Source organism: Callithrix jacchus, chromosome 9, assembly GCF_049354715.1.
Source record: "Callithrix jacchus isolate 240 chromosome 9, calJac240_pri, whole genome shotgun sequence".
NCBI lineage: Eukaryota > Metazoa > Chordata > Mammalia > Primates > Cebidae > Callithrix > Callithrix jacchus.
The window spans coordinates 65277683-65304425 of NC_133510.1; the positions used below are offsets into that span (position 1 = coordinate 65277683).

The following is a 26743-nucleotide window of genomic DNA, read 5'->3' on the forward strand; positions in this document are numbered from 1 at the left end:
TTTTTTTTTTTTTTTGAGACAGAGTCCCTTCTGTTGCCAGGTGCCAGGCTGGAGTGCAGTGGCGCAATCTTGGCTCACTACAGTCTCTGCCTCCTGGGTTCAAGCAGTTCTCCTGCCTCAGCCTCCTGAGTAGCTGGGACTACAGGCACGTGCCACCACGTCCAGCTAATTTTTATGTTTTTTAGTAGAGACAGGGTTTCACCATGTTGGCCAAGATGGTCTCGATCTCTTGACCTCATGATCTGCCCACCTTGGCCTCCCAGAGTGCTGGGATTACAGGCATGAGCCACTGCGCCCAGCTCAGATTTATATTTTGCTATATAAGGTAATATTTACAGGTTCAAGGGATTAAGATGTGAATCTCTTTGGGGGAAGGCCACCATTCAGACCATTACACATTGGTTTCCTAACCTCTACCCAAATAGATGTGACCTAATTCAGAAAAGAAAAGGTTATTTTTAAAGAAAGAGAGACAAGTGAAAAATAAAAGGCTCAGAAACCTGGGTTCTTGTCCTACGTCTGCCATTATCTAGTGGTGTAGCCATGGGTGAACCATTTGCCCTTAGTTCTTCGTCTTATAGGGAAAGAGTTGGATAAGTCGTATTAACAAGCCTTCTAGACGTAAGACTTTATGAACTGACTCCGAAGTCATCTTGGAATTTGTTTTTTAAGTCAGTAATTTTAAATGTGAATCAAACATTACAAATTCTAACATTGAATGTAGTCCTGTTCTTGCCTAGGACTTGAAGGAGGGAAGACTGAGCTCTTGGCTGTCAACTCCTTGAGGTATTAACACAGGTTAATTGACCTGCATTTGTTAGCTGTGTGCTTAAACCTTTTTGAAGAAAATATTTTCTTTTTTCTTTTTTTTCCACTAGCTACAGAACCTTGATTTAGTCCAAGAAGAAAGTATTTTCTACAAGGGATGTAATAGACTAGCTGGGACATTTTCACTGTATTTCTAGTGAGGCTATAAACTGTGTAGCCTGGATTTTCTTTCTAGTAGTAGTAGTTCATCAAAGTTGAACACTGACAGACTTTTTTCTACCTGAAACTAGGTCATGGACAGAGTGAAAATTTTCACATGCAGTCTTATTTTTTCAAACTCACTGAATGCCTGTTCTAGCCTGCTTCATTGCTAGGAGGGACACTAGATAAAGCCATGAGCTTAAGATGGTGTACTTGAAAGGACTGTTTCAAGATCAAGTTTTATAACACACTCGTTATTTATTTCTTCTGTGGAGAAGAGGAACCAAATTGAATTCGAGTATTTTTCTGATTGTAATCTATGTTTCTTAGAATAAAGCAAGTTCATATCTGAGCCAGAGGGCGTAATTATGTCAGAATAAAATATAATTATGTCGGAATAAAATGCCCTGTACTCAAGAGGTCAACTAACAGGCTGGGAAATCTTAAGTTTTGTTTCTAAGGCAAATCCTTGAACTCCGTGTGCCTTGCTTCTCATCCCTAAATCTGTACAACTCACTTACCTCACAGGGAGTTGTGGAGGGTAATACACTGCTAATTTGTTCAGTATTTAACAACAATAAATTATGCTTAAGATCTGATAAAAACATAGCAAACCTCATTTATATGAGTAGTTAGAGACAAGCATAGATGAGACTTACAGATAATAAAGAAAATTAATTAAAGTTTTTTTTACTTCCTTAATTATCATTTTACCTTCTGTTTCCTATATATTTTTCAAAGTATTTTGCTGTTATTTTTCCATAATAGACTTATGAGATAGGTAGGGCAAATAACACCAGGTTATGTAATGAATAAATCCATGAAATGGATATAACAATCCTAAGTGTCCTAAACGCTAATAAAGCTTCAATATATACAAAGGAAAACAAATTAAATACCAGACCGGGTGCGGTGGCTCACACCTGTAATCCCAGCACTTTGGGAAGCTGAAGTGGAGTTCAAGATGTCAGGAGTTCGAGACCAGCCTGGTCAACATGGCAAAACCCTGTCTCTACTGAAAATACAAAAATTAGCTAGGCATGGTGGCATGCACCTGTAATCCCAGCTACTTGGGAGACTGAGGCAGGAGAATCACTTGAACCCAGGAGGCGAAGGTTGTAGTAAGCCGGGATCGCGCCACTGCACTCCAGCCTGGGTGACAGAGCAAGACTGTCTCCAAAAAAAAGGGAAGAAAAATGAAATAACAGACATGAGCAATTATATTTGTATTGTATTTAAATATATAAATCTGCAATTATATTTAAATTTCAGTGCCCCTCAGTAATTGATAAAACGGGTACATGAAATCGGTAAGGAAACAAGACGAACAACACTACCAGATAGGATTGACATTTATAGAATAGTATAAGTAACAACAGAATACACGTGCTTTTCAAGTGCACGTGGAACATTTGCCCAAACAGTTTTATCTTCGGGGTCACTAAGTCTCAAATTCAAAAGGATTCAATCATAAAGTTTTGTTTTTTTTTTAATTTAAACAGAGTCTTTCTCTGTCATGTAAGCCAGAATATAGTGGCACAATCATAACTCAATGCAGCTTCCAACTGTTAGGCTCAAGTGATCCTCCTGCCTCAGCCTTCTGAAAAGCTGGGACTACTGGCATGTGCCACCATGCTCAGACCACTTTTTTTTTTTGTAGAGACAGGGTCTCATTATGTTGCCCAGGTTGGTCTCAAACTCCTGGGCTCAAGTGATCCTCTCATCTCAGCTTCCCAAAGTACTGGGATTACAGACATGAGACACTGTGCTTGGCCAAGGTATGTTTATTTCCTGATCATAGTGCAGTTAATAAAAAATCAGTAACAAAGGCATCAAGAAAAATCCCTAAATATTTTTAAACTACACAACACACTTCAAAGTAAGCCACCTACAAAGAGGAAATTGCAAAGAAAATTAAAAAGTACTTGGAACTGAATGAAAATGAAAACATGATATATCAAAACTAGGATGAGGCTGGGTGCTGTGACTGATTCCTGTAAATCCAACACTTTGGGAAACTGAGGTGAGAGGATCACTTGAGCCCAGGAGTTCAAGGCCAGCCTGGGCAACATAGAAAAAAGTATCCAGGAGTGGTGGCTCACCAGAGGAGTCCCAGCTACTTGGGAGGCTGAGGTGGGAAGCTCACTGGAACCCGGGAGATCAAGGCTGCAGTGAGATGTGATCCTGCCACTGCACTTGAGCCTAAGTGGCAGAGATAATATCTCAACAAAACAAAACAAAACTTGTGGGATGCAGTTAAGACAATGCTTAAAGGGAAATTTATAGCAGTAAATACTTAAACAAAAGCAGGTCAGTGACAGGTTTGCCCCTGTGAACCTAGAAAAAAAACAAACCCAAAATAAACAGAAGAAAATAGTAATGATAAGAGCAGCAATTAATGGGATATAGAACAATAGAGAAAATCAATAAAACAGTTCTTTGAAAAGATCAATAAAACAGAAAAAAATATGCCAATTACCCGTATTAGGAAATAAGGGATATCACTACTGATCCTACATATACAAGAAAAGTAATAAGGGGATATTACGGAAAACATGAATACATTCCATGTCTTAGTTGAAGTTAGTAACTTTCTTGAAGACTACCTCTGAAATCTAGGTGGAAAAAAAAAAAGACTACCAAAACTTGCTTAAATACAGAAGCTTGGCTGGGCTTGGAGGCTTACGCCTATAATGTCAGCATTTTGGGAAGCCACAAGTTCCAGATTAGCCTAGGAAACATGAGACTTCTCTACAGACAAAAACAAGAACAAAACCTCAGAACCTTACTTGCCCTATCTTTATTAAGGAAAAGGCATTTGTAGTTAGAAATCATCCCACAAAGAAAACTCCAGGCCTAGGCATGGCGCAGTGTCTCATACCTATAATCTCAGCACTTTGGGAGGCTGAGGTGGGCAGATCACGATGTCAGGAGTTTGAGACCAGCCTGGCCCTCTTGGTGGCAGCCTTCTGTAGTCCTAGCTACTCAGGAGACTGAGGCAGGAAAAGCGCTTGAAATGGGAAGCAGAGGGTGCAGTGAGCTGAGATTGCGCCATTGCACTCCAGCCTGGGCAACAGAGTGAGACTGTCTCAAAAGAAAAACTCCCAGCCCAGATGGCTTCACTGAAGAATTTTACCAAACGTTTTAGGAAGAGATACCAATTTTATACAAACTCTTCCAGAAAACAGAAGCAGGAACACTTATCAAAAGTTATTTTAACTTCATCTGCTGTCACATTTTACTTCTGTTTGCTTAAGATTTTTCAGAGTATTTTCTTGTTTTCCCCACAGGAGATGTTTAAGTAGGGCTAGTAACTAATACCCATGAGAGTCAATGAACTTTTCCAATTTGACCTCTTGATCTAGTTGGGTTAGGACCCACATGTACTTCTTCCTGTCATGACCTTTCCACTATTGACAAGTTTTAGCTTTTTTATAACAGCCTTTGGAGAAGGTGCTAACTTGACCAAGGAGAAGCTTCAAAAATCCTTAGCCTTAAAATTGAAAACTCTGTACCCAAGTAATGCTTGACACTTTTTAGGCCCTCAATAAATATCCCATAATCAACCAATTTTAGAATAAGGATCAGAATTACTATTATTAATCATGTATTTGGCATAGGATTTGAATTGGGAATGTATGAAACTGGACAAAAAGAGTCAGAAAAATTTTACGTAACACATCAAAACACTCACTTGAAGAGCTGGGTGGTCAGATTGCTCATCCCTTTAGCCATTTATCTGATGCCTTTCTTTGCATTTAACTATCAATAAAGCTGAAGTGTAGAGCACACTTTTATGATACTGTGGCACAGTAACTCAGCTTAAATGTCAATAGAGACACTTGAAAAGACCTGCAAGGTTCAATAACTTCTGGTGTGGGTTTGTTTCTCCTGTCATCACCTATTATGTATTTTTTTTTTTACAGCTTTTAAATTGCCACCGAGAGAAATTGGTCAAGATCATAATACATGGCCCAAGAGCTGCCAAGGATACCCTTGTTATTGTTTTTTTTTTTTTTTTGAGACAAAGTCTTACTCTGTTGCCCAGGCTGGTGTGCAATAGCACCATCTTGGCTCTCTGCAACCTCCACCTCCCTGGTTCAAGCCATTCTCCTACCTCAGCCTGCTGAATAGCTGGAATAAGCTCCCACCACGATGGCTGGCTAATTTTTGTATTTTTAGTAGAGACAGCGTTTTGCCATGTTGGCCACGCTGGTCTCAAACTCCTGGCCTTAAGCCATCTGCCCATCTTGCCCTCCCAAAGTGTTGGGATTACAGGTGTGAGCCACTGCACCCAGCAATACCCTTGTATTGTATGGGATGGAAAAAGTTCAATACTGACTTGATTTTATTCATCTAAATTATAGACTGTGACTTACATATAATTCATGTTGCATATATATCAGGCAGAGTCAGAGCACAAAATTATACCATATGTTGAAGGAATTTCTTCTTTTGCTCCATGAAGTTTTCAGTCTAAGATATTTATTACAATTATATAAAAATTTATTTTTAAAAAATTTATCTAAATTATAGACATGAATTCCATACAATTCATGTTGCATATATATCAGGCAGAAGTAGAGCACAAAATTATACCGTATGTTGAAGGAATTTCTTTTGCTCCATGAAGTTTTCAGTCAAAGGTATTTCTTATTACAATTAAATAAAAAAATTTTTTTTTGTCAGCATGTATTAATCAGATTTTAGTATACTGATTTTTTTTTTGAGACGGAGTTTTGCTCTTGTTTCCCAGGCTGGAGTGCAATGGCGCGATCTCAGCTCACCGCAACCTCCGCCTCCTGGGTTCAAGCAATTCTCCAGCCTCAGCCTCCTGAGTAGCTGGGATTACAGGTGTGCACCACCATGCCCAGCTAATTTTTTGTATTTTTAGTAGAGGCGGGGTTTCACCATGTTGACCAGGATGGTCTCGATCTCTTGACCTCATGATCCACCCACCTCAGCTTCCCAAAGTGTTGGGATTACAGGCGCGAGCCACTGCTCCCGGCTGATTTGTATTTTTGGCTGAGGGTGATGGCTCACGAGTGTGATCCCAGTACTTTGGGAGGCCGAGGCAGGCGGATCACTTGAAGTCAGGAGTTTGAAATCAACCTGGCCAACATGGTGAAATCCCATCTCTACTAAAAATACAGAAATTACTAAGCGTGGTGGCACATGCCTGTGATCCCAGCTACTCGGGAGGCTGAGGTAGGAGAAGTGCTTGAACCTGGGAGGCAGAGGTTACAGTGAACCCAGATCACACTACTGTACTCCGAAGTCCTGACACCTGAGGTGATCCGCCCACCTTAGCCTCCCGAAGTGCTGGGATTACAGGCATGAGCCATCATGCCAGGCCAAATGTCTTCTTTAAACTGACACTAAGAAAACCTAAATTGTCTGACTTAGCACAGGATCTATGTTTAAATGGATGATTTGTTGAAATGACCTGAAGGAGCTTTTGTAACCCTTAAGCTACTGGTGTCTAAAATCTGCAAGCTAGATGATGCCATGATAAGGACTGAATCTTAATTTTATGTCTGATGTTTGGAAAATGCTTTATGACCATAATTTTATTGGGGGGGGATGAGCATTTTCAGTTCTCTCTTAATTTTCATTTCTCGTCCATATTTTGTGAACATGATCTACCAAAGTGGTATGTATAAATCTAAGATTCATGGTAATCCACTCAAATGTTGCTGTTATCCATTTTTTTTAAGATTTATTCATGATGGAATTTCCAGGTTCTTTGTGAAAGGTGACAAGGTCTACAAATTCATGTTTCATTACGCTTGAGAGGAGTGGATGTGAGAGTAACACCCACCTGAGAGTGTAGTGCCTTGAGATGAGTTCAGTACATTTCCAAGGATAGAGTTGTTGGAAAACACCATCTGGAAGGCATTTTCCCATGGTGGTGCCAAGTTCTGCTTTCTCATAAATCTTGAAACAATTTGATAATTAACCTCTTACCCAGTGGTGGGTTTAGGTGTACCCTAAATAAATTTAAAGAAAACTGATACTTTTTTTAAAATTGGGCAATATAGAATGAGTGTTTTCGAAAACTGATAGTTGAGAGAAGAAATTCAGTAGATTTTAATGAGGGTGAAAAAAAAGAAAATCCAATATAAAACAATGAGATAATAAAGCAAGAATTTTTGTGTTACTACTAAATACACCAGTTTACCAGACTGATACCTTCAAGAAAATTGAGTTTGGTAGCTCACATTCATTTATAATTTAATGGTAGTCAGAGCTTGGGGGACATATACCAAATGGAATGTAATTATTATTTTAAATATAGACGAGGTCTCACTATGTTTGTTCTTGCTGGTCTTGAACTCTGGGCTTTAGCCATATTCCTGCCCAAATTGTTGGGATTATAGACATGAGCCATGGCACCCAGCCAAGTATGTTTTTATCTTTTTTTTTTTTTGAGACGGAGTTTTGCTCTTGTTACCCAGGCTGGAGTGCAATGGCATGATCTCGGCTCACTGCAACCTCCGCCTCCTGGGTTCAAGCGATTCTCCTGCCTCAGCCTCCCGAGTAGCAGGGACTACAGGCGCACACCACCATGCCCAGCTAATTTTTGTATTTTTAGTAGAGATGGGGTTTCACCTTGATGACCAGGATGGTCTCAATCTCTTGACCTCGTGATCCACCCGCTTCAGCCTCCCAAAGTGCTGGGATTATAGGCGTGAGCCACTGCGCCTGGCTTATCTTTTTTTATTTTTGAGATGGAGTCTCGCTCTGTTGCCCAGGCTGGTGTGCAGTGGTGTGATATTGACTCACTGCAACCTCTGCCTCCCAGGTCGAAGTCATTCTCTTGCCTCAGCCTCCTGAGAAGCTGGGATTACAGGTGCCCGCTACCATGCCTGGCTAATTTTTGTATTTTTAGTAGAGACATGGTTTGGCCACGTTGGCCAGGTTGGTCTTGAGCTCCTGACCTAAGGTGATCCACCTGCCTCTGCCTCCCAAAGTGTTGGGATTACATGTGTGAGCCACCAGGTTGGCCGTGTTTATCTTAAAGAACAAAAGGCCATTTACTCCCATGGTCACTGTAGCAGGAGGCTTGGCCTAATTTTGTGTGTGTGTGTGTGTGTGTGTGTGTGTGTGTGTGTGTGTGTTTCAAGACAGTCTGTGTTGCCCAGGCTGGAGTGCAGTGGCACCATCTCGGCTCATTGCAACCTCCACCTCCCAGGTTCAAGCGATTCTCCTGCCTAAGCCTCTCTAGTAGCTGGGATTACTAGTTTGCATTGCCATATCTGGGTAATTTTTGTATTTTTAGTGGAGATGGGGTTCCACAATGTTGGCCACGTTGGTCTCGAACTCCTGACATCATGTGATCTGCCTGCCTCAGTCTACCAAAGTGCTGGGATTACAGCTGTGAGCTGTCATGCCCAGCCTCTTGGCCTGATTTTTAAAGGATCGTGAACTAGAGCTGTGCTAGCCAATGGGAGAACATTTCTTTCTTCCACACTCTTCTATTAATAAAGTTTGTGTTGTCTGTATGTGGCTTGTTAATGATAGGGGTGTTAACAACCACAGTTAATCTTTCTCTTCAACTCTTTCCTAATCTAGTCTCTTAAACAGACATTTAAAAACCTTTTAACTCCTCTTGAATTCCGTGCTCATGGGCTTTTGGTGGAGGTGGAGTGATAGTTATCAGCCCATTTAACAAAACCTGAGACAGCCAGGACAGCTGTAATGTGCATCTCTATGCTGTGTTTTTGTTAAAATGCCACATGGCTAATACTTTAGAAATCATAAATCCACTGCAAGAAAACATCTTTATAGGACACATTTTAGTTTTATGCTGTTTTTGTTGCATACCTAAGACCATCAGTACTTCGAGCTCCATAAAGAGCAAGGAACATAGAACAGATTAAAATGTTTCTGTAAGTTTGGTTTGTTTTCCTGTTTTATTTGCTGCAATAAGGCTATATAGAGGATGCCTTGAAGACAGTGCTGTAGCTGACAATTTAATCTCCATGTAAGCCACTCTCTCTCCCTAAGGGCCTTAAGGAAAAATGGGAATTTTGCAAGTCTGGGCCAACTGCAACCACTCATCAATGGCATATTTAATTAATCCATGTGATAGGGAGCTCTGCATATGCACTCTCCTCTGCTCTTTAACCCTGGCTTACTTCCTAAAGGATTTTGCCTAGTTAGAGGGCTTATAGAATTTATTCTGAAACTCTAAAATAGAGAGCTCATTGATTATGCATCTTGACATTTCGTCTGATTACGACCTTTAAATAATTCAATAGGTAGTTCAGTGAGGCAGCTTACCAATTGACTTTCATTCTTAATAAAAAGAAAGCTCAGAGAAAGATCTAGAATTATGTGTACTTTTGTTCATAAGTGGTGATGAAAATAAAATGGCTATACCAAGATCTAAGAAAAGCCACCAGAATGGTTGGCATTGAGAAGTAGTGACTGCTTTGTGGGGTTGAGGGAGGAGGATTCCTTCAGGCCAGGAGTTAGAGACCAGCTTGGGCAACACAGTGAGACTGCATCTCACCAAAAAATAAAAAAATGTAGGCCGCGCGCGGTGGCCTATGCCTATAATCCCATCACTTTGGGAGGCTGAGGCGGGTGGATCATGAGGTCAAGAGATCCAGACCATCCTGGTCAACAAGGTGAAACCCCGTCTCTACTAAAAATACAAAAATTAGTTGGGCATGGTGGTGCATGCCTGTAGTCCCAGCTACTCGGGAGGCTGAGGCAGGAGAATCGCTTGAACCCAGGCGGCGGAGGTTGCGGTGAGCCAAGATCGCGCCATTGCACTCCAGCCTGGGTAACGAGCAAAACTCTGTCTCAAAAAAAATAAGAATAAAATAAAAATTGAAAAATGTAGCTAGGCATGGTGTTGTGCCCCTGTGGTCCCAGCTACTTAGGAAGCTGAGGTGGGAGGATTGCTTGAGCCCAGGAGTTTGAGGCTGCAGTGAACTGTCATTGCGCCACTGCACCACAGCCTGAGCAAGAGAACAAGACTGTCTCAAAAGAAAAGTAATGACTGGAGGGACGAGAGTAGAGCCTGAACTGGACAAAGCAGACAGATAACAGGGACCCCATGTGGGTTGTTCTAGGATTAAATGGTCAATGCCAAGGGCTAACCATTACCTCTTATTTTGTTTTTGTTTTTGAGATGGAGTCTCGCCCTGTCGCCCAGGGTGGACTGCAGTGGTGCCATCTGGGCTGACTGAAGTCTCTGCCTCCTGGGTTCAAGTGATTCTCCTGCCTCAGCCTCCTGTGCAGCTGGGATTACAGGCGTGCATCACCACACCAGACTCATTTTTTTTTTTTTTTGTATTTTTAGTGGATACGGGGTTTCACTATTTTGGCCAGGCTGATCTCAAACTCCTGACCTCATGATCTGCCTGGCTCAACCTCCCAAGTGCTGGAATTAACAGGCATGAGCCACCAGGCCTGGCCTACCTCTTTTTTCTGGGCAGCCCTAGCTTGCTTGTGATGTTCTCTCTGTAATTTCTGGGGACTGATACCTTTTAAACTTTTAATGTAAGGATTTTTTTCTCCTCTTTTAATTTTTTTAATCCCATCCCCTTCTTTCTGCTTTACCTCCTCATCTCTTCCCCGTACCTACTTTTTGGAAGATACGGATCCTACTTTTTGGAAGAAGAGTCTCCTGGCTAGGCACAGTGGCTAAAATACAAAATTAGCTGGGTGTGGTGGCGCATGCTTATAATCCCAGCTACTCAGGAGGCTGAGGCAGTGGAATCATTTGAACCCGGGAGGTGGAGGTTGCCGTGAGCTGAGATTGTACCATCATTGCACTCTAACCTGGGCAACAAGAGTGACCATAAAGTTCTTTGATGGTTTTCCAAGGCTGACTTCTCACCAGATCCCTGGTTTGGGTGCCTTCCCCCAGCAATCAGAGGCCTATATGATAAATTTGCCTTGTGTTGTTGATATGGAGGGTTGTTAGAGTCTGCTCTTTTCTCATCTTTTTTTTTTTTTTTTTTTGAGACGGAGTTTCGCTGTTGTTACCCAGACTGGAGTGCAATGGCACGATCTTGGCTCACCGCAACCTCCACCTTCTGGGTTCAAGCAATTCTCCTGCCTCAGCCTCCCGAGTAGCTGGGATTACAGGCACGCGCCACCATGCCCAGCTAATTTTTGTATTTTTAGTAGAGATGGGGTTTCACCTTGTTGAACAGGATGGTCTCGATCTGTTGACCTCATGATCCACCTGCCTCGGCCTCCCAAAGTGCTGGGATTATAGGCGTGAGCCACCGCGCCAGGCCTTTCTCATCTCTTTATGGACTTTAGTTGCTTTAATCTATCTGTAGTTATTGGTAGTTTTACCAGAGAGTTCCTTTATATTTAAGAGAGGGGGCTGAGAGCTGTTATGTGTGAAAGACTCTGGAAATTTGAGAAGCTGCTCACCCTTTCCCTTGGAGATTTTCACAAGGATAAGGTTGTGTTCAGAGGCTCATGTCTTTTCCTCTGTCATGGTATTGGGATTCTACCTTAATCACTCCATCATCCTGCCTGCCGTGTCTCATTTCTCATGCTGGAAAGCTCCCTCCTCCTAAGCTCACTGTGAAACACCAGTCTTGATGCTTTATCTGGTCCAGGCTCTAGCCCTTAAATTGTTCAAGTGGCTTTGTGTTTCATTTGACCCTAATACTCTGGGTCGCGCTGTCTAAAAGAGAATTATGTCCCCTCCGATGACTGAGTGCATTTCTCATTTCTTACTGCTGCTCCTGAGCAGATCTGTAACTTCAAGGTTAAGATAAGACACATTCCATCAGAACTATGTCGTCATCCTTGCCAGCTTCTGATCTGTGACTGTCCAGGAGATTTACAAGACAATTGCATGCCATTCTTTAAAGAATATTATGGTTGGACTCTGACTCCTGGCATCAGGCCCAATTCGATTTGTCAGCGGTTACAAAACCCATTTCCCTAAAAGAAAGGGACCTCAGCCCATGTGCCATTTAAGTACTTCTTAAGGGTGGAAAGGAGGGAATTGATCTCAATCTTTATTTCCTGATGTTTTGTGGGGAGGGGTGGATACCAGAATATTTTTGTCTCTTTCTTCATTAAATTCACTTTTCTTTCTCTGAAGGGTTTCACCAAAATGTTAGTATTGCTGTCATTCTTTCCTGTTCCTTATTCCTTTACAGAATTACTGTTAGTCTTTTCATTCTGCCATCTTCAAAGTTTGTGGTTTTTTTTTTTTTTTTTTGAGACAGAGTCTCGCTGTCACCCAAGCTGCAGTGCAGTGGCACAATCTTGCCTCACTGCAACCTCTGCCTCCCAGGTTCAAGCGATTCTCCTGCCTCAGCTTCCTAAGTTGCTGGGACTACAGGCATGGGCCACCACGTCTAGCTAATTATTGTATTTTTAGTAGAGACAGGGTTTCACCATGTTGGCCAAGATGGTCTCGATCTCTTGACCTCGTGATCCGCCTGCCTTGGCCTCCTAAAGTGCTGGATTATAGGCATGAGCCACCGCACCTGGCATTTTTCTGAGTTTTAAGGAATAAGTTTTTTTTTTTTTTTTTTTTTAAAGATGGGGTTTCACCATGTTGGTCAGGCTGGTCTTGAACTTCTGACCTCAGGTGATCCTATCACCTCGGCCTCCAAAGTGCTTGAATTACAAGCGTGAGCCACCACACCTGGCCAGGAATAAGTTATTTTACCCTTTGAGAGAGAACATACCTACCCTGTTCTCTGAAGGTTTATTAGTTGTCTAGTGCCTAGTTAACAAACACACTGTTCTCTTTTTCTTGCTATCTACTAACGTGTTGAGCTGCAGGAGTTACCACGTGATAGGGTTTACTAGCTTAGGAATTTGGAAGGTCACATGTTTTCTTCTGCTGTTGTATTAGGCCCTGACATATTTTTACATAAGGTTCTCTTTGGGGGACTTATTACATCTTTGGTTTCAACATAAACTCACTTTTTCCCTAGGAGGTGGGTAGTGGGGATTTATTTGACTCGTTTAAATGATGTTGGGGTTAGATGGGAAATTTATTTACTCAAGGTCAATACATGGCAAGTTAATCAGAGTCAGGATCCTATTTAAATGTCTGGCATTGTTTTCATACCCCTTAATTATGAAATGCTTAAAAAAAGGTAAGAAGAATTGAAAAACAGTTTTTAATTGGAGGTTTGCTTGTGAGCCTTTCAAATTTGAGAAAATCTTTTGTAATTAAAAATTTTCTACTTTGCTTCTGTTTGACAGCCAAAATAGTCACCATTCTCTGCTTCTTCTCAACTGAGTTCTTTGCTTCTGATTGTCCCTTTTTCTTACTCTCCTATGGCAGCCACTTCCAGCTTTGAAGTTCCCACATCTATAAAGCAGAGTAAAGTTTGGAGCCCTCTAAAATGTTCTTTAAAGCCAGAAGAATGGAAAATTTACGGAATTTCAAGTCTCTAACTATCTTTTTTATTTATCCCAGTACTCATCAAGTATTGGGACATACTGGTACAGAGTTGTACATTAATAATGTATCAGGTGATGAATAGTTATTAACAAATCTGTTTCTTAACATTATAGAACAGCCTAGAAGTGGTTTTAATTTAACAACCATTGGGTTGGTAGAACTGCTGTCCTCTTTTTTTTTTTTTTTAACTTAGGAATTTTTTTCTCACCCGTTATTTATTTTATTTTTTTGAGACAGAGTCACACTCTGTCTTCTAGGCTGGAGTGCAGTGGTACCACCTCAGCTCACTGCAACTTCTGCCTCCCAGTTTCAAACAATTCTCCTGCCTCAGCCTCCAGAGTAGGTGGGAGGTAGCGCCTGCCACCACGCCTGGCTAATTTTTTTGTATTTTTAGTAGAGACAGGATTTCACCATATTTATCAGGCTGGTTTCAGACTTCTGACTTCAAATGATCTGCCTGCCTCAGCTTCCCAAAGTTCTGGGATTTACAGGCAGGAGCCACTGTGCCCAGCCCTCCACCTGTAATTTTAATTAAAAGGGTTTTTTTTTTTTTTTTTTTTTTTTTTAGTGTTTCAAGTCTTTGGATTGTCTCTAGTAATCCTACCAAAGAAGGAAAGTTATTATAGTGTCTTTAAAATATTTCCCCTCCCCCGTTTCCTGTTATTTTTCCCCTCAAGCAATTTTAATTAACTGGTGAGTGACAGATGGTAAAATGGTATTGCCCGAAGTGCTTCTGGTGGGCTGGATTAGGGGATGGGTGGTTTGTACTGATCCTGTTGTAGAAGGATCCAGCCTTTCCCCTCCCCCCTTCAGTTGAGCTGTAATCTTGTTAGATGATCTTAAAATGCTATTGATTAATTTACAGAGCTCTTAGAGAAATAAGCATAAATTCTGGGTTTAAAACCTAAGAAGTAATTCCCTTGAGTTCTGAATGCCTTAGCCTTGAGGCCAAGGGAGGTACCTTCCAACTTCTCCACCCAGTCTTCACTGAAAAGGAAAGTTAAGCCTTTTAACTTTTCCATTTGCCTCTCCCCCTTAGTGTAGTACTGCTGCCAGTTGCTATGGCAACGGACTGGGACAGCTGCGCAGTGGCGCCCAGGCAGCTGGGTGGGGGCGGGGGAGCTGCCAGCCCGCCAAGACCCAGACCTGGGAGGGGAGGCCCCTCCTGTTAGCCCAGAGGGAAAGAAAGAACTGGGGCGATCCGGTAGGTAAAGGAGGGAACCCCATTCATCTTCTACCTTTGGGGCTCCTCTTCTGCATGAAGGTATAAAGGGAGATATTCCTTTTCTCTCCCTCAAAATGAAGAACACATGTAAATCCTTGTTTTTCCTGGTGAGGCAGGGGAGGCCATAGCCACAATGCTTAACTGCATGCATCTAACATGGGGCTGGTTTTAACCCCAGCGCTCTGACCTAAACTGCTCAGCTCCCGGAAATTCCAAGGTGAGTGGGGGTGGGGGTGGGGGTGGGGTACTCTCCCTGGAATATGACATTTCCTGCCTCTGGTGAGGTCGGAGGCTGTTTTATTTTAAATAAACCAAATCAGATATTTTCTTGAAGCTTAGGATTCTTCTAAATTCATGGAAAAATTATTTTACCCCCCCCCACCTACATTTTCCTACTACTTCCTCTTTCAAATAGAATATTTTAATAAAAATCAGTGATAGGGCAGTAATGGGTATAGGCAGTTTCTAGGTGGGCAGACCTATTGCTAATAAGTTCTGGAAATAGGGTTTCCAACTATATATTCTTGTAATAATTTTTAATAATTTGAAGTGAATTGATAATTGCCACTTTTTATGTGACTTGAACATAATTCTGAGATGAGTAGTGGGCCCTCCCTATTTCTAGAAGTGGTTTTCTGTCAGGGTGGAAATATTTAGAGGGTGCTGAAAAACATCTTTAAAGATTACAGCAAAATAATAATGGAGTTCAGCTAAGAAAACAGTTTCTGCTACTCTATAATCCAGACAGTAGGCACCATTTAACATGGTTAAAGAAAAATTCTTAAAAATGATTATGGAACAACAACGTGAGAATTCAAAAAACTAGATTCTCTGTTGAGTATCCCCTAGCGTGCATATTTTTGAGCTTAACTCAATTTCCATTTGTGTTTTCTTGCTTCAGCTTTCTTTGGGCCTATGAATGGTTCCTCTGTATTTTGAGGAGGCTTCATGTTGATGCTGAGTCTGGGGCCAGACTTCTTTTTCCTCCTCCTCCTCTTTGGCCCTGAGTCAACTTCAGTTAAGAGGAGAGGTACCTTCTTAACTATTTGGGAATTACTGAACAATCTAGTGAGTAATTTTGAATTTAAGGACTAAAAATTTTTCTCTCCTCCCTGCCTCCCTCCCATCCCCAAACTAGCTTGCTAAAAAGGAAGCTTAGTGTGTTTGAGATGTCAACCTTGCTTTTATGAGCTGATGGCTCTGAAGGGACAAGCTCAATTTGTTTAAGGGAAATGTACCGAGTCACTGAAAATGTGGTGAAAGATGCCTGAGCAAGCCTTTTTTTGTGCTTCTAAGAGACTGGGCAAGATGCTCAGAGCACAGAAAACTTATATTTTAGTGGCTTTCGTTTTTTTCACTTTTATAAAGACCCTTATTCATCTTGGAGGGGAAGGTTTAATTCTGTCTTGCTTCATTTAAGTGAAGATTTCCCACATTTCTGTTTGAGTTCTTGGCCAGGCATAACATACCACACTACTTGTCTTTTGGAATCTGAAATAAAAGAGTTAGACAGTTATGCATTCTAATAATTTTGGTCTCTTTAGTCGTTGAGGAAGTGAAGACTGATAGATTTCTAAATTAAATTCTTAGTACTCATCTGTAGAATGATTTGAGACTCAAGAGCAGGGCACATGGCAACTTGGTGTTATCCCCTTTTCATCCCATCAAGAAGAGACAGAAAGTTTTTAACTCCTCACATGGATTCTAACCATTTTGTCCTTTGCCATTGCAGGAGCCCGGTGGCCTTAGTCTTTCAGGTGGAACGGTGTGCGACATGGGAAAGAAAACCAAGCGGACAGCTGACAGTTCTTCTTCAGAGGATGAGGAGGAGTATGTTGTGGAGAAGGTGCTAGACAGACGCGTGGTTAAGGGACAAGTGGAATATCTACTGAAGTGGAAAGGCTTTTCTGAGTAAGTTCCTTTTTTTTTCCAGCCTTTGGGAAAAAAAAGACACAGACACCTTTTCGTTTACTTCCTTAGGAATCACAACCGTCTTTGTTTTTTTCTTCCCACTCCTGCACTCTTCCTGAATTAGAAGACACAGCAATAAACAAAATCTCCCCCTTGTGGAGCTTCTGTTCTAATGATACTGCTTTTGAAAGGCAGTATAGTGAATTGGTTAGGAACACAGATTCGGGAGCCAGATTGCCTGGGTCTAGATTCTAACTCTACCACTTATGATACAAACTGGATAGCCTTGGCTAATTTCCTTAATCATTTTATCTCCTCAGTGAAGTAAGGACAAGTAGTAATGCTTATAAGGCCAGACGCAGTGGCTCACACTCCAATCCCAGCACTTTGGGAGGTTGAGCTGGGGGGATCACCTGAGGTCAGTAGTTCGATAACAGCTTGGCCAACATAGCAAAACCCCATCTAACTAAAAATACAAAAAATGAGCTAGGCTGAGGCAGGAGAAAGGCTTGAACCCAGGAGGTGGAGGTTCCAGTGAGCCAAGATTGCACCACTGCACTCCAGCCTGGGTGACCGTTTTTAGTAGAGGCAGGGTGTCGCCATGTTGCCCAGGTTGGTCTTGAACTTCCAGGCTCAAGCGAGTCACCTGCCTCTCGGCCTCCCAGAGTGCTGAGATTACAGGTGTGAGATACCGCGCCCAGCCGTGAAAATACTATTTCAACATTAATACAGAAGTTATTAATGAGGGGTGTGTGTGTGTGTGTGTGTGTGTGCTAACACTTGAAAATCTGGGATATATTTTACACTTCATAGTGCCTTTCCATTTAAACTAGCTGCATTTCAAATAGGCACATGTGGCTAGTGGTTCCCATATTGGATGGCACAGCTCTGTAGTATAGGAACTAAATACACTAAAAGATACGGTGGTTTGCCAATACTTTTGGATAAAGGTTATTTGTCAGGAACCTTTGAAACACACTGGAGGTTATTTTATTACAGGAATCAAGGCTTCTTATCTCGAGAATTAATGGTATTGTAGGTGGGATCATTCATGCATTGTAGGATCCTTAGCGTCTCTAGCACCCAGAATGCAAGTATGGGTAACACAGCAATCAGAAGATGCCCTCCTTGTTTCTAGAGAGGAGTGGTATCACAGCTTCCACTAGAGATGAGAACTGTTGAATTTGAGAGACCCCTAGAGCACTAACAGATGGGAACTAAAGTAACACCTGAAGATTTTGAAGATGTTTATTGGGCCTATTGAATCACCACTGGAAATAGTTGGATGTTTGAAAGATACTTGAAACTCTTTCTCTGCCATTGAGCTACTGGTACCTTACCATAGATAAAAGGGGGAAAGACAAGGTTTGGGGTAGACAAGTTAACATAGGTCCTTTTTCAGAAATGCTCTGGATTTCATAACAGACTGGAACAAATCAGCATTGTCTATAACTAAATGTGCTACACAGTGATCAGATTCTACCTCTTGTGCTCTCTTGGATTCTCATAAAAGCATTCAGAGTCCAGGCATGGTGGTGTATACCTGTAGTGCCAGCTACTAGGGAGACTGAGGTGGGAGGATTGCTTGAGTCCAGGAGTTCTGGGCTGTGGTGCATTAAGTCAATCAGTTGTCTGCATTAAGTTTGCCATCAATACGGTGACCTCCCAGGAGTAAGGGATCACCAGGTTGCCTAAGGAGGAGTGAACCAGAGCAGGTCAAAACTCCTGACCATTAGTGGGATCATGCCTGTGAATAGCCACTGCACTCCAGCCTGGTTAACATAGCAACACCTTGCCTCTTCAAAAACTGTAATTATTTTTTAAATTTATCACACATTTTTAGTTTTAAAATAGAGATGGGGTCTCACTGTGTTACTCAGGCTGGTCTTGGACTCTTGGGCTCAAGTGATCTGCCTGCCTCAGCCTCTCGAAGTGCTGGGATTATAGGCATGAATCATTGTGACTGGCCAGCCCAGGCCCTTTTAAAATCATACCATGTTGTCTTCTGGGTGAAACTGGTTGAAGTAGAAGCAGCAGTAGCAAAGTGTTTAGGAAAAGGGATAATCCCATTATAGAACTGGCTTTCCTTGCTATCAACGTAAAAAAGGAAATTAAATAATAGCAATAATAGTAAAAACAAAACCTTATAATTTGTAGTTGCCATATAATAAATTTTGCTGTGTTGTGTGCTGTTTAATATAAAACCTAACCCCAGCTCTGCTTAAAATTAACTAACTCTCTATAAAACCTACCTTATCTATTCTCCCCACATTCTCAGCAAAGTTCCCAGGCATCCCAAAACTTCTGTTTCTCCTGCTGGCCAGCTGCAAGGTCACAGGGCAAGATAACTGTACATTTTGTACAGTGAGTTTCTCAAAATGCTGTTTTCAAATGTAACGTACATCACAAAACATGTTGCAAATTAATTAACTGTTCTTTGTTCTAACTTCTGTAAATCTGTTAGCTGCTATGTCATCCTAAATGTATAAAAATACCCCATTTTCTTTCTCTGGGGTTCAAACTTAAAATGCTAATCCTCTAATCTGGTAGCCAACTTAATAAAATCCTCCTGTTTAACCCATTCATCTCTCCAGTCTCCTATATATACTGTAACAAATAGACCCTTCCCAACCCCAACTCTATTTGGCTTGTGTAATAGTCTTGATACACCTTTTGATACTGCTATGTTAATTTCCCTGGGATTGTAAACGATATGGTCTGTGGGTTTTGGGGAAGGTTACTGTGTGAAGAATTTTTTCTCTTTTTTTTTTGAGACGGAGTCTTGCTCTGTTGCCCAGGCTAGAGTGCAGTAGCGTGATCTTGGCTCACTGCAACCTCTGCCTCTTGGATTCAATCAATTCTCCTGCCTCGGCCTCCCAAGTCGCTGGGATTATAGATGTCTGCTACTGCACCCAACTAATTTTTTTGTGATTTTTAGTAGAGACGGAGTTTCACCATCTTGGCCAGGCTGATCTTGAACTCCTGACCTCATGATCTGCCCATCTTGGCCTCCCAAAGTGCCGGGATTACAGGCGTGAGCCACCGCACCCAGCCGATTCTTTATTTTATTTATTTTTTTATTTTTTTTTTTTTTCTAGAGACGGGATTTCACCATACTGGTCAGGCTGGTCTTGAACTCCTGACCTTGTGATCCGCCCGCCTCGGCCTCCCAGAGTGCTGGGATTACAGGCATGAGCCACCGTGCCTCTTTTTCTTTTTTTGAGACAAGGGTTTCACACTTGTCGGCCAGGTTGCTGTGTAGTGGCAAGATCTCGGCTCACTGCAACCTCCCCCCTCCCGGGTTCAAACGATTCTCCCACCTCAGCCTCCAGAGTAGATGGGATTACAGGTGCTCACCACCACACCTGTCTAATTTTTGTATTTTTAGTAGAGGCAGGGTTTCACCCTGTAGGCCAGGCTGGTCTTGAACTCCTGACCTCAGGTGATCCAACTGCCTCCACCTCCCAAAGTGCTGGGATGAGAGGAGTAAGATGAGGATTTTTTTTTCTGCTGAGAGAAGGGATATAAAGGAGAAACTTTCCCATATTAGGTCAAATGATTTAGAAATAAATTTTATCTCAATACTCCTTTTGTAGAAAGTTGTTTAGGTCGAGAGTAAATAGCTCAGATTTTTCCATTATTCTGCTTCCTGTTTAAGTCAGGTTATTATGGGGTGTGTTCAGATCATTTCCATCTAAAGAAAACTTATTTAAAACAAACAAAGGCTGGGTGTGGTGGCTCACACCTGTAATCCCAGCAATTCAGAAGGCTGAGGCTGGTGGATCACTTGAAGTCAGGAGTTCGAGACCAGCCTGGCCAACATAGTGAAACCCCATCTCTAGTAAAAGTACAAAAATCAGCTGGGCGGTGGTGGCAGGTGCCTGTAATCCCGGCTACCCAGGAGGCTGAGGCAGGAGAATCACTTGAACCCAGGAGGTGGAGGTTGTAGAAAGCCAAAATCGCGCCATTGCACTCAAGCCTGGGCAGCAAGAGCAAAGCTCTGTCTCTAAATAAATAAATAAAAAGAATAAAATTCCCAAAACGGGACGGGTGTGGTAGCTCATTCCTGTAACACCAGCACTTTGGGAGGCCAAGGCAGGAGGATCGCCTGAGCCCAGGAGTTTGAGATCAGCCTAGGCAACATAATGAGATCCATCTCTACAAAAAAAAAAAGGTAGCCAGGTGTGGTGGTGCACTCCTGTAGTCCCAGCTACTTGGGAGGCTGAGGCAGGAGGATCACTTGAGCCTGGGAGGTCAAGGCTGCAGTGAGTCATGATCATGCCACTGCATTCCAGACTGGGTGATAAGGTGAGACCTTGTTTCCAAAAAAAAATAAAAAATAAAAGTAACATATTTAAGATAATATAAACTGGGGGTCCATAATTTATTATTAAATTGTTCTTTTCAGGAGTTGCACAGATGATTTTATATGCGAAATCATGCTGTTTTTGCCACTCCGAAACCAAAATTCAATTTTTTTTTTTTTATGAGATGGAGTCTTGCTCTGTTGCCCAGGTTGGAGTGCAATGGCGAGATCTTGGCTCACTGCAACCTCCACCTCCTGGGTTCAAGCAGTTCTCCTGCCTCAGCCTCCTGAGTAGCTGGGACTACAGATGCCCTCCACAATGTCTGGCTAACTTCTGTTTTTTAGTAGAGATTGGGTTTTACCATATTGGTCAGGCTGGTCTCAAACTCCTGACCTTGTGATCCACCTGCCTCGGGCTCCCAAAGTCCTGGGATTACAAGTGTGAGCCACCTCAGCTGGCCAACATTTGGGTTATTTAAAAAAAATTTTTTTTGTATTTTTAATTATTTAATTATTTTTTATTTGAGACAGAGTCTTTCTCTGTTGCCCAGGCTGGTACAATCTCTGCTTGCTGCAACCTCTGCCTCCTGAGTTCAAGTGATTCTCCTGCCTCAGCCTTCCAAGTAGCTGGGACTATAGGCACAGGCCACCACCCCCTGCTAATTTTTTATATTTTTAGTAGAGATGGGGTTTCACCATGTTAGCCAGGATGGTCTCCATTTCCTGATCTCATGATCTGCCCATCTTGGCTCCCAAAGTGCTGGGATTACAGGCGTGAGCCACCATGCCTGCCCTTTTTTTATTTTTTGAGACAGAGTCTTGCTTTGTCACCCAGGATGGAGTGCTGGTGTGATCTGATCTTAGCTCACTGCAACCTCTGCCTCTTGGGTTCAAGTGAGTCTCCTGCCTCAGCCTCCTGAATAGCTGGGACTACAGGTGCACACCACCAGTCCTGGATGATTTTTTTTTTTTGAGATGGAGTTTCGCTCTTGTTACCCAGGCTGGAGTGCAATGGCGCATTCTCGGCTCACTGCAACCTCCACCTCCTGGGTTCAGGCAATTCTCCTGCCTCAGCCTCCCGAGTAGCTGGGATTACAGGCATGCACCACCATGCCCAGCTAATTTTTATATTTTTAGTAGAGACGGGGTTTCACCATGTTGACCAGGATGGTCTCAATCTCTTGACCTTGTGATCCACCCGCCTTGGCCTCTCAAAGTGCTGGGATTACAGGCATGACCACCACACCCGGCCTGATTTTTGTATTTTTAGGAGAAATGGGGTTTCATTATGTTGGCCAGGCTGGTCTCAAACTCCTGACCTCAGGTGATCTGCCCACCTTGGTCTCCCAAAGTGCTGGGATTACAGGCATGAGCCACCTTGCCTAGCCAGCAAATTTGTTTTGTTTGAGACCCGCTTTGAGTCTTGCTCTGTCACCCAGACTGGAGTGCAGTGGTGCAATCTTAGTTCGCTACATCCTCTGCCTCCCAAGTTCAGGCGATTCTCCTGCCTTGGCCTCTCTGGTAGCTGGGATTACAGGTGTACACCACCACACCTAGATAATTTTGGTATTTTTAGTAGAGACAGGGTTCATCACATTGGCCAGGCTGGTCTGGAACTCATGACCTCAGGTGATTCACCTGCTTCAGCCTCCCAAAGTGCTGGGATTACAGGCATTAGCCACTGTGCCCAGCTAAAATTTGGGTTTTTAAACAGCTTATTTGAGGTTTAATTTAGACACCATAAAATTCACCCACTGAAATTGTACAATTCAAGCTGGGTATATTGGCTCACATCTATAATCCCAGCACGTTGGGTGGCTGAGGTAGGCAGATCACTTGAGCTTGGCCAATATGGTGAAACCCCATCTCTACTAAAAATACAAAAATTGGTGGCACATGCCTATAATCCCAATTACCTGGGAGGCTGAGGCCAAAGAATCGCTTGAACCCTGGAGATGGAGGTTGCAGTGAGCCCATTAGCACGCCACTGCACTCCAGCCTGGCAACAGAGTCAGACTCCGTCTCAAAAACAAAAAAATTGTACAATTCAGTTTTTGTTTTTTTTTTTTGAGGCAGTGTCTCACTCTGTTACCAGGAGTGCTGTGGTACAATCATGGTTCACTGCAGCCTCAACCTCCTGGGCTCAAGAGATCTTCTCATTTTAGCCTCCCAAGTAGCTGGGACTACAGGTACAAGCCACCACACCTGAGTAATTTAAAATTTTTTTTTTTTTTTTTTTGAGACAGAGTTTCGCTCTTGTTACCCAGGCTGGAGTGCAATGGCGCGATCTCAGTTCACCGCAACCTCTGCCTCCTGGGTTCAGGCAATTCTCCTGCCTCAGCCTCCCGAGTAGCTGGGATTATAGGCACGCGCCACCATGTCCAGCTAATTTTTTTGTATTTTTAGTAGAGACGGGGTTTCACCACGTTGACCAGGATGGTGTCGATCTCTTGACCTCGTGATCCACCTGCCTCGGCCTCCCAAAGTGTTGGGATTACAGGCGTGAGCCACTGCGCCCGGCCATTTAAAATTTTTTGTGGAGACAGAGTCTTGCTATGTTGCTTAAGCTGGTCTTGAACTTGTAAACTCAAATGATCTGTTCACCTTGGCCTCCCAAAGTGCTGAGATTACAGGCGTGAGCCACTGTGCCCAGCCCAGTTAAATGATTTTTTTTTTTTTTTGAGATGGAGTCTCACTCTGTTGCCCAGACTGGAATGCAGTGGCGCAATCCTGGCTCACTACAACCAACCTCAGCCTCCCAGATTCAAGCAGTTTTCATGCCCTAGTCTCCTAGTCTCCCAAGTAGCTCAGACTGCAGGCGTGTGCCACCAAGCCCAGCTAGTTTTTGTATTTTTAGTGGAAGGTTTTCCCTTATTGGCCAGGCTGGTCTCAAACTCCCAAGTGCCTCCCAAAGTGCTGGGATTACAGGCATTAGGCACTGTGCCTGGCCCCAGTTAAATAATTTTTAGTAAATATATAGAGCTGTGCAGCCATCACTGTGATCCAGTTTTAGAACATTCTCATGTCCCCCAAAATTTTCTTGATTTATTACAACACCCACCCTCAGCCCCAGGCAATCACTGATCTGCATTTTTTTTTTTTGAGACAGAGCCTGGCTTTTTCACCCAGGCTGGAGTGCAGTGGTGCAATCTCAGTTCACTGCAACCTCCCCTTCCCAGGCTCAAGTGATTCTCCTGCCTCAGGATCCTGAGTAGCTGGGACTATAGCTGTGCACTACCATACCCAGCTAATTTTTGTATTTTTAGTACAGATGAGGTTTCTCTGTGTTAGCCAGGCTGGTCTCGAACTCCTGACCTCAAGTGATCTGCCTCCCTTTGCCTCTCAGAGTGTTGGGATTGTAGGCATGAGCCACCACGCTTGGCTAATCTGCTTTCTCTCTCTCTAAATTTCTTTCCCAGACATTTCATATAAATGGAATTAGACAATATATAGTGTCTGTGTCTTGTTTCTTTCACTTAGTATAATGTTTTTGGGGTTCTTCCAAGTTGTAGCATGTTTTAAGTATTTTGTTTTTTTGTTGAATAATATTCCTTTGTATGGATATACCACATTTTGTTTTTCCGTGTCACCATTTGTTGATGAATATTTGAATTTGTTTTCTGTTTTTGGCTATTAAAAAGCGGCTGTAAACAATTGCGTATAAGTCTTTGTGTGAGCATTTTCTTTTTAATTTTTCTAGAAATCTAGGATCAAATTTGTTATCTTCTTTAATGCATAAGGTTTCTCTGTCCTTTTTGTCTGAATGTCCTCTTTGAAATAAGGCATTGGATTTTTTCCTTATTCTTTACCCCTTTTTTTATTTTCCCATTTTTCTTGCCCAGAGAGCACAATACCTGGGAACCTGAGAAAAACTTGGATTGCCCTGAGCTAATTTCTGAGTTTATGAAAAAGTATAAGAAGATGAAGGAGGGTGAAAATAACAAACCCAGGGAAAAGTCAGAAAGTAATAAAAGGAAATCCAATTTCTCTAACAGTGCTGATGATATCAAATCTAAAAAAAAGAGAGAGGTAAGCTTCCTTTCCTTTTTCCCCCACAAACTATCCTTTTGTCACCAAAATCATAATAATAAATAAAAGTATCGTATTTTGGTTATTTCTGTTACAAGGATGGACCTATAAGGTAAATTGTTGAACAAAAGAGCTTGCAGGGAGGTATGTTGATTATAGCTCCCTCTCCTGGCTGAGTGAGAAATGTAATTTGTGGCCACTGAATTGTATTAAGGTGGCAAAATTAAGTATTTGTAAAACATTAAATCACTCTTCTGCCTTCTCCATAAATAGAAGACTTAGTCATTTTAGAGAATAAGTATCATCGGTGAATTTTTTAAGAATAGAAAGGGGCTTTGAAATGTTTGCTACTTTCTTTTTTCTTGTTCCAATAATAGTCCTTGTTTGTAATCCTTGATAATCTTTTTTTGCAGTGAAAATCATAATGTACTATTAACGATTTTATTTATTTATTTTGAGACAGAGTCTCAGTCTGTCACCCATGCTAGAGTGCAGTGGTGTGATCTCGACTCACTGCAACCTCCACCTCCCGGGTTCAAGCAATTCTCCTGCCTCAGCCTCCCAGGTAGCTGGGACGGACTACAGGCGCACGCCACCATGGCCAGCTAATTTTTTTTTATATTTTTAGTAGAGACGAGGTTTCACCATGTTGGCCAGGATGGTCTGATCCGCCCGCCTCGGCTTCCCAAAGTGCTGGGATTACAGGCTTGAGCCACCGTGCCTGCCCTTTGTTTGTATTTTTTGGTAGAGACAGGGTTTTATCATGTCAGCCAGGATGGTCTTGATCTCCTGCCTCCCAAAGTGCTGGGATTACAGGCATGAGCCACCACGCCTGGCTGATTCTATTTATTTTTCTTTATTTATGTTTTGAGATGGAGTCTGTCATTCAGGCTGGAGTGCAGTGGCACAATCAGGACTTACTGTAACCTCTGCCTCCTGGGTTGAAATGATTCTCTTGTCTGAGCCTTCTGAGTAGTTGAGATTACAGGCTTGTGCCACCACACCCAGCTGATTTTTGTATTTGTATTTTTATTATTTATTTATTTGAGATGGAATTTCATTCTCGTTGCCCAGGCTGGGGTGCAATGGCGCGATCTCAGCTCACCACAGCCTCCGCCTCCCGGCTTTAAGCAGTTCTCCTGCCTCAGCCTTCCTGAGTAGCTGGGATTATAGGCATGTCCCATCATGCCTAACTAATTTTGTATTTTTAGTAGAGATGGGCTCCATGTTGGTCAGGGTGATCTCAAACTCCCGACCTCAGGTGATCCTTCCACCTGAGCCTCCCAAAGTGCTGGGATTACAGGTTTGAGCCAGTACACCGGGCTCAATTAATAATTTTAAAGTGTACAGTTCAATAGCATTTATATTCTCTTGATCTATTATTTCTACATACTTGGAATATAAAATTAATTTTTGTCTTTTGAATCTTCTTCAGTTTGGGAAGTATATTTACAACATTTTGGTTTGATTTAATTGCTTTAATCCTTCTGCTCTTTAGCTCTCAAGCAACTAGCATTATGAGCACTGTTATTGTTTGTCTTTTTTCAACTGTGTGTGGGTGCATAAATATACACACTCTACCACCTCCTCCTGCCCCCCGCCCAGCTTCTATTCCTTTCATTTATTTCAAGGTTATCAAGCATTTTGTGGTGAAGGCTGTATCATACACTTTACGATTAATAAAAGCATAAGTCTACTTCTGAATCTTCCAGCATCTCTGTCACAAGCATCCCTATTATCTTCATTCTACTTAGATATCTAACTTTCTAGAGCATTAGTTCTCAATCCTGGCTACACATTATACTCACCTGGACAGTGCTTTAAAAAAAAAAAAATTATCCAGTGCCTAAGATGCACCCCAGACCAGTAAAATTACAATTAAATTAAATTT

At 42.2% G+C, this 26743-nt stretch overlaps 1 protein-coding gene across 8 annotated transcripts in view; it reads left to right on the forward strand.

Moving 5' to 3' along the window:
• The window catches only part of CBX5 (chromobox 5), a 50340-nt gene that overhangs the window by 6274 nt on the left and 17323 nt on the right, over positions 1-26743 (forward strand). For 2 of the 8 annotated variants that reach the window (XM_009003900.5, XM_078336501.1), the window contains exons 1-3: positions 14491-14823; positions 16339-16517; positions 24666-24852. In XM_009003900.5, coding sequence (XP_009002148.1) covers positions 16381-16517; positions 24666-24852 — 324 coding nt within the window. In that variant the 5' untranslated portion in view covers positions 14491-14823; positions 16339-16380. Of the gene's footprint in view, positions 1-14490; positions 14824-15611; positions 15675-16338; positions 16518-24665; positions 24853-26743 lie in introns of those variants that run through there. The other 6 variants (XM_002752547.7, XM_078336500.1, XM_035256556.3 and 3 more) reach the window with 3 other exon arrangements.